Raw genomic sequence first — 8313 nt, forward strand, 5'->3', positions numbered from 1 at the left:
GCTGCCAGATGTTAGAAAATCAAATTCCAATAATCGAACTCGCAGATATTTGCGTTTATTTTGGTGAAATCGGCAGTACATGTACCGATTATATTAAGAGAAAACGTAAATCATTGCCGTCTTGAAATAAACGTCCCGAGAGACGAGAAAAATAAAAATCCCATATAATTATTATGAAAAGGCGTGAATAATCTCCATCTGAAAATAATCATCCCACAATATTTCTCGTAAATAATTATTATACAAAGACGAAAAAAATTCTTTTACAACAAGGCGACGTTTTTGATCTTAAATATTAAGATAATAATTATTTTGTGTCTCTGGTGTAATTATATACATACATGGGATTTACAGGCTCTTGGCTTTTTATGGTGGAAAGTCTCAATTCGTTTACTGAATACTATATAGTTACATATGTACATATTGCACATATAAAATTATATGTATTTACGCACTCGTCAGCTTACAAAAGTTAATTAATTTAGTTAGTTTTTATTTTCATTTAATCAATTGTAAAGATTTCGAAGTTGATTCCGTTGAAAGAAGTGTCGACATCATAAACGGCGAAAGACATTTAGAACTCGTTTCGAAAGGATTTTGCAATTGCTTTTGTGAAATCTCGGATGCTTTGGGGCAAACAATATTGACTTGACGTTCTTGTTTGCGAAATTTGGCGCGTCTGTTTTGGAACCAAACCTGAAATTGAAAAATATGACTGAAGTATTCTTTGATTTTATGTGAATTTGATTGTTTTAACGATAATTATTATAAAGAAATACTTGTGTCAATATAAAAAATAACAACTTCCATGTTGGTAATTTTTTTAATATCTTATTAATGTCGCACATTGTTGCCAAACTGGAATTTTCTGTACAAAATAGTCCAGAAACTTGATCGGTTAAAAAGATCTGCTTAATTTAGAGGCGACTTGACTTGTCGGTCCCGATTTTTGCATTTTTATCTGTTTATATTAAATTTTTTAGAATTTTGAAGAAAATCGATTCCCCTACTCCTGTAAATAAATGTTAAATGATAAAAACCAGTTGAAAACAATTCAAGAGTTTCCCCAAAATGTAAAAAAAATTGAAAAGTAAAAGTTTAGGTTTATGAAAAAATGTTCATCAAAATTGCATTTTTTTCATAATTTCAAAAAATATTTTAGGTATGCAGTTTATACACTTTATGACACTAAAATTTAATGAACATTTTAGTGCCATAAAGTCCAAGTTTCAAGTAAGTGAGAATTGGCGTTGACTTTTAATATTTGTTTTTGCTGAAGTTTCGAGCAAACTGTATGTACCCTTGTGTTCAGCTGATTAGGTTAAGTGACATTTTGACCAGTTGTGGCTATTTGCTTTTATTTATTTAATATTTATAATTTTAATAATTTTTTACCTAATGCCTTTTAATTATTTAGTTTTGTATGGATGCCTAAACAATGATGGTGCTAGGCATTTTCTTTCATATAAAAGAAATTTTCGAGCATAATTTATATGGAAGAAAATGCACAACATCGTCAGCCACAAATATTTTTAAACGAATTTCTGGCGTCTTGAAAATTGCACTTAAACCTGCTGAAATTTACTGGGCTTTAACTAAAATTCTGAATAAAAGTTTAAAATATTTGGGTGCAATTGTTGAAGTTTATTGAACTTTTATAAATTATTTTATTGAATTTAGAGAAAAGTTTGAAATGTTATGCTGGTTTTCTAATGTCGTTCTGGTTATATAGTGTGCTACAATTTTATAAAAAAATGATAAACATTAAATAAACAAAAGAATAAAATTATAGTTTAAAAAACTAGAACCTCCCTATTATAATTGCCATTCGTACTGTCATCAAGTATGTAACTTGAGAATAGAAATCGCTGCATCTTTTAGGCGCATCAATATTACATAGTTACATCCCGAGCTAATAAAAGGAAGGTAAAAAATCTAGAACCTCCCTATTATAATTGCCATTCGTACTGTCATCAAGTATGTAACTTGAGAATAGAAATCGCTGCATCAATATTACATAGTTACATAGTTACATCCCGAGCTAATAAAAGGAAGGTAAAAATAGCCGAAACCGGTCAAAATGTCACTCAACTTGAATCTGCTGACCACAAGTGTATATGGAAGAATATGCCTAGCAGCGTTAGAAAAAAATATATTAAAAATCAACGCGAATTCTTAGTAAAAAAATGCATACCTAATTATTTTTAGTACAGAATTTCGTTTCTGTTTTGGGGGAACTCCGTAATGGTTTCCACTAGTTTTTAATATCTAACAATTATTTACAGGAACAGGAGAATCGAATTTGTATATAAACAAATATGAATTTTGATTAGCACCCATAAAAAAAAAATATTTATAAAATTAGTTGAAAGCTGAAGGCTTTGGTCTATTTTGTACAGCAAAATTTAGTTTGGTGCCATTTGATTCGCCGGGATTATAATAGCCGCCAGCTTGAAAACTTGGTCAACTTTGTTTCATCTCAGGCGATAGTCATTTTTTGGACTCAACCAAGCTATGCCCAAATGCTAGTACCATACGCATTAATATTATTCCAAAAGGATTTCGCTCGGCCTCAGCACAATTCTTTTTCTCGGTGGCTTAAAATTTCCACTTTTTGTTCGAAAATCTAATTTTAAAGTATATTATTTTTTGTGTGAAACTATTTCAAATACATACATAGGATTACATGATCCTTGTCTGAGATGACCTATAATAAAATTTAGCAGAAAATGTTTTCAAAGAAACTTTAAACCCTATAACTCCTCCCAGGATGGGGGTTTTGACCCAGTTTTGGAAATGGCAGTTATAGGGTTAAAATGTTCCATAAAAATTCTATACTTAGGGCCACTGAAAAGGAAAATGCTCTACGAATTAAAAGGGAAGAGTAAATACGTAATGTGATAATGATGGAAAATATTATAATATTTTCCCAAAACAAGGTAGTGAACCTTCCGCAGAATCTGTCTTTCTAAAAATTCAAGAGCATTTGCGTACTCAGACCAAAGTAGCACTTATGGCACAGACCCACGCTCTTTGCTTCTCTATCTAACTCCGAGAAGGCAGAACAGTCGTAGCCAAGCCGAATTTATACAAGTTTGTATTGCTAGAATTCGCCGCGGTCCGTCTGAATGTCAAAATTATGTGTTTGCTGTATTTTTGGGTTACTTCTTGACGTTACTGTCAGAGTCGTTTTGACTGTACTACATACATACATACATATACATATGTATGTATAATAAAAAGGTAATTTTTTACAAAGGTTTTTTCCAAACTCATTTAGTAGCAGAGCATCTAAGATTTCTTTAAAAGATTTTTCTTGTTTATAAAATATTTCTCGTTCTCGAATGCTCTTGATGATAGGCGATACTTCCTTTAGTTACGATTCAGCTTTAGGGCCATTTATTTCCTCAGCCGACTATTGATGTTGATATCGTCGGCATGTGCATCAAATTCTTCTCAAGCATCAAATTAAAGAAATCGGGTTGGCTTATATTTATCTAATTGCATACATACAGTATGGGTTATATCAATAGTACCGTCATTTCATACCGTTCGGGTGAAACCGCACTTTATACTCCTGGCGCAGGTATCAAATATCGTCGTTTTAAATTTCTCTAAACTACCTTTGCATGATATGAAGGAGTGTCTACCCCGATTTCAAACGTTTTCGATAATATGCTGCGTCTGATTTAATTGGACAAAGTTTGGTAGAATCGATAAAGTGGTTAGCGAGATATACCTTTGTAGTCATAAAGCGGGCGGTGCCACGCCCAATTTTTAAAAGTCTATAGCAGTCTTATTTATTGTAATTTTAATGTAAATGTAAATTAGCGTCCTCAGTTATTTAAATATCGGAGTTTTCGTGTGTCTGAAATTTACCGTTATACAGGAAGTGGGTGTAATTTTAGTCCGATTTAAATAATTTTCAAGTAATTGCTTTTCTGTACCAAGGGTGGACCGGGTTTGGTAGAAATTGATAAATCGGTTACCGCGATACACATTTGTGGTCATAAGTGGGCGGCGCTACGCCTATTATCCAAAAATTCATAATAATCTAAATTTCTGGTGAGTGGTTATTGCAATCATCGATTTTTAGTGAATTAGCTTCAGTAGTCACTGATTTATCGCAGTTTTCGTGTTTCTATAAATTACCAGTATATGGGAGGTGGGGGTTAGGCCGATTTTAAAGATTTTCAACAGCTTTCTTAGCTAGGTCCTAGACAAGGCTCGTACCGAGTTTGTTAAGGAAGCAGCTATTGAGATTCAGTATTTCATCATAAGTGGGAGAGATCACGCCCATCTTCCAAAAATTTCATAATAATATTATTTTGTATCAATATTACACTTCGCATACTAATTTTCAACAACGTAGATCCAATATTTACTGTAATATCGTAGTACTTGAATTTTTCGAAAATACCGTTATATTGGAAGTGGGCATAGTTACAGTCCGATTTCGCTCATTTTCAGTACCAACCTACCCTGGATAAAGGTTAACCTACTTACCAAATTTGGTTGGGATATCTCAATTTTCGCTCGAATTATCGCATACACGGACGGACGGACGGGCCGACAGACAATTTTTTAAAATTGGATGAAAATTTTTAGATTTCTTTTTCAGTTTTCTGCAAAGTTTTAAACTTTGAGGTTAGTCATAGAAAGAACTGTATTTTAATTAGAAATTCTTAAAAACTAATAAATAAACATCAGTGGCAAACAATAACACTTTGAAATGGGGGTGCTAATGATATGACCTATACTGTAAGTATGCACAAGCAATTACACAGATATGTGTATAGTTAAGAGAGCTTTATTCTCTTCATCTAAAGAATCAAAGAATCTGGTGTAAAAAAAACCAAAAGTTCGGGTATCCAAAATATTTTCACATAGCTTGTAGATGAACTATTTTTGGGCATAATTACACGCTCATATATACGTTTAGCATGACCAAGCACTTAACTTAATTGAAAACAAAATATTGACTTACACCACCTCTTCTCATTTTTTCACCCTTAAACAATAATTTTATTTACAGTAAACATTTTCTCAATTGTCGGATTAGTTCATCTGCAATACTCCCCTATTTAATTGGCTGTGACTTGCTTTCAGATCTCGGCACGTGACTCCCAATATACATACATATGTACATACACACGTACATATGTATGTACATATATATATATATATATGCACGAACGTGCGTACATACATATATCTGCACTCGTACTTAACGTGCATTTTATAGACGCGACAGCTCGTAAATGAAAATGAGAGATGATTTGTGAGCTTGGAAAAGTGAAAAATGATTCCATCTCATAATTAAAAAACAAAGTAAAATATAACGAAATTCCGTTGGGATTTGAACTTAGACACTTGAAAATATGTATACAAAGCAACAAACACACATACAGATGTTCTCTTTGAACTGCCACTCATAGGCTTAGGCTAGATTAAGGAAACTGTTTGCAAAAAAAAAAAAAAAAAATCTAACAAATTAAGTATTTTTTTTTTGTGAATAAAAGAAGAAATTGTTTTCCAACCTACCTGCACACGCGCTTCAGTAAGCTCTATTTTCATTGCGATCTCCTCGCGTGTATAAATATCAGGATAATGTGTCTCTTGAAAAATTTTTTCCAATTCCTTGAGTTGTTTGGACGTAAATGTCGTTCGAACCCGTCGTTGTTTTTGTTTATCTTTGTAGAATGGGATGGGATTATAGCTACTCGTTGACCATTCTGAAAGAATCAAAACTTTTTAGTGTTCTTTTGATACAAAATATGAATAAATAAATAAATGTCGTTAGTTCAGCAGTTTCTGTCGGTTTCTTGTAAATTGTACATCCTGCGTCAAAATTATAAGCGCACCACATATTAAGAACTTATGACAATTAATTTTTTGTAATTTAGTTTTAGTTTCTTTTATAAAAATACAATTTATTCTTTAATAAAAGCCGTGTGAATCCAAGTTTTACACTTTGGCCAAGACTTAAAAAATTTAAATTTAAATTCTTTGGTTTAATTGCAGTTTTTTATAAAAATATAGTCCATTCTTTAACAAAACCCCTATCACGGCTTAGATAGCGCGTTTTTAAACCACTTGTTGAGATAGGTGTTCATCAACCAAATTCTTAGATAGGGCGTTTTTCAATCAAATTCTGAGATGGGGAGTTTATCAACCAAATTCTGAAGTAAGGCGTTCTTGAGCAATTTTATGAGACTTGCATCTAAATTTGACGCGGGGTATATATGAGCAGGGCGGCGGAAGACGTGGATATGGTGGGTAGTACTACCCACCTGAAATTGTTAAAGGTGGTTAGTTACCCACCTGAAAATTTTCTAGAAGAAAAATAAGTCCAATTGAAAATCCTGTTTTAATCACACCTGAAGAGTATTTTCGGAAGATATATTATGAAATTTTTGACAAAGTTAGTTTCACAAGTAGGTTTGATACCGTTTTATAATAATTACAGGTATTGTCTTCCCAGAGAGTTTTCTTTCACATCGAAATTCATGATCCCTTATTTTCATTTTGATGCAGTTCAATGTTGATTTTTTTACTTTTATTTGCCTTTGCTTTGGTTTCGCTCAATTTAATTTTTATAATTTTTCAAAACAACAATTGTACGCTCTTGTAAAGTATTGTGCCTGAGCGGTTCAATACTGCGGCTCTTATTATCTTCTCCAAAATCAGATTAAAGAAATCACGCGAAAGGGAGTCCCCTAGTCTGAAACCTCGTTTGGTATCAAACGGCTCGGAGAGGTCCTTCTCTACTCTGACGGATCTGGTGGTATTGCTCAACGTAATTTTACACAGCCGTATTAGTTTTGCGGGGATACCAAATTCAGACATCGCGGCTTAAAGACAACTTCTCTTCGTGCTGTCGAAAGCGGCTNCCTATTCTGACGGAGCTGGTGGTATTGCTCAACGTCATTTTACACAGCCGTATTAGTTTCGCGGGGATACCAAATTCAGACATCGCGGCATAAAGGCAACTTCTCTTCGTGCTGTCGAAAGCGGCTTTGAAATCGACAAATAGATGGTGTGTGTCGATCCTAGTCTTTTCCAATATTTGGCGTATTGCGAATACCTGCAATACCTGATCTATGGTGGATTTTCCAGGCCTAAAGCCACACTGATAAGGTCCAATCAGCTCGTTGACGGTGGGCTTCAGTCTTTCGCACAATACGCTCGATAAGACCTTGTAACCTATGCTTAGAATGCTAATTCCGCGGTAGTTGGCGCGTATGGCGGGGTCGCCTTTCTTGTGGATTGGGCAGAGCACACTTAAATTCCAGTCGTCCGGCATGCGTTCATTTGACCATATTCTACATATGAGCTGATGCATGCACCTCATCAGCTCCTCGCCGCCGTACTTGAATAGCTCGGCTGGCAGGCCGTCAGCTCCAGCAGCTTTGTTGTTTTTCAGCCGCGTAATCGCTATTCGTACCTCGTCATAGTCAGGGGTGGGACATCTACTCGATCATCATCGACTGGGGACTCGGATTCGTCTTCGTCAATACTTTCAGCGCTGCTACCATTTAGTAGGCTGTACAAGTTTTCCCTCCACATTTTAAGTACATTCTGGAATCGGTCACTAGGTCGCCATTGTTGTTCTTACAGGAGTTCGCCCCGGTCTTGAAACCTTCCGTAAGTCGCCTAACCCTCTGGTAGAATTTTCGGGCGTTCTTCCTGTCGGCCAGCATCTCAAGCTCTTCGCACGCACGTATTTCGGCCTCTCTCTTCTTATTGCGGCAAATACGTCTCGCTTCCTTCTGTAGTTCCCTATAACGGTCCCAAATGGCTCGCGATGCGCCTGATCACAGCGTTGACCTATAGGCGGCGTCTTTTTTCTTTGCGGATTCTTGACATTCCTCATCGTACCAGTTGTTCATTCGGGCTCGCTGAAATCCAATTACTTCTTCGGCGGCGGTACTTAATGATCGGGAAATGTAGTTCCACTGCTCGCGTATGTCGGATTGTTGAAGAGTGCTCTCAAAGAGCAGGTATGTGAGTCGAGTGGCGAATAAATTGGTCGTCTGTTGTGATTGCAGCTTTTCGACGTTAAACTTTCCTTGCATTGTTGGGCGCACTTTTTTTGCTGCACAGAGGCGGGTGCGTGTCTTGGCTACAACAAGATAGTGGCCCGAGTTGATGTTTGGCCCTCGGAGTGTACGTTTGTACGTCTAAAACGCTTGCAGCATTTCTTCCGTCTATCACAATATGATCGATTTGGTTTCTTGTTGTTCGATCTGAAGACAGCCATGTAGCTTGGTGGATGTTCTTATGCTGGAACCTAGTACTACATATTACCAT

The 8313-nt window shown here is 35.5% G+C and overlaps 2 protein-coding genes across 2 annotated transcripts in view; one reads left to right on the plus strand and one right to left on the minus strand.

Annotated features, from left to right (window-relative positions):
• Nucleotides 1–8313, plus strand: part of LOC108359260 (nuclear pore complex protein Nup214-like) — a 49459-nt gene that overhangs the window by 23016 nt on the left and 18130 nt on the right. The window lies entirely within an intron of this gene.
• PHDP (Putative homeodomain protein) overlaps nucleotides 358–8313 on the minus strand; it is a 14465-nt gene continuing 6509 nt past the window's right edge. The window contains exons 2-3 of the mRNA XM_017611047.1: nucleotides 5545–5735; nucleotides 358–696 (exon numbers count right to left, since the gene is read on the minus strand). Of these exons, the coding sequence (XP_017466536.1) occupies nucleotides 499–696; nucleotides 5545–5735 (389 nt within the window). The 3' untranslated portion in view covers nucleotides 358–498. The remainder of the gene's footprint in view (nucleotides 697–5544; nucleotides 5736–8313) is intronic.

The sequence above is a fragment of the Rhagoletis zephyria genome, unplaced genomic scaffold (assembly GCF_001687245.7).
Source record: "Rhagoletis zephyria isolate East Lansing unplaced genomic scaffold, Rhagoletis_zephyria_1.1 Rzeph_scaffold_00368, whole genome shotgun sequence".
In the NCBI taxonomy this organism is placed as follows: domain Eukaryota; kingdom Metazoa; phylum Arthropoda; class Insecta; order Diptera; family Tephritidae; genus Rhagoletis; species Rhagoletis zephyria.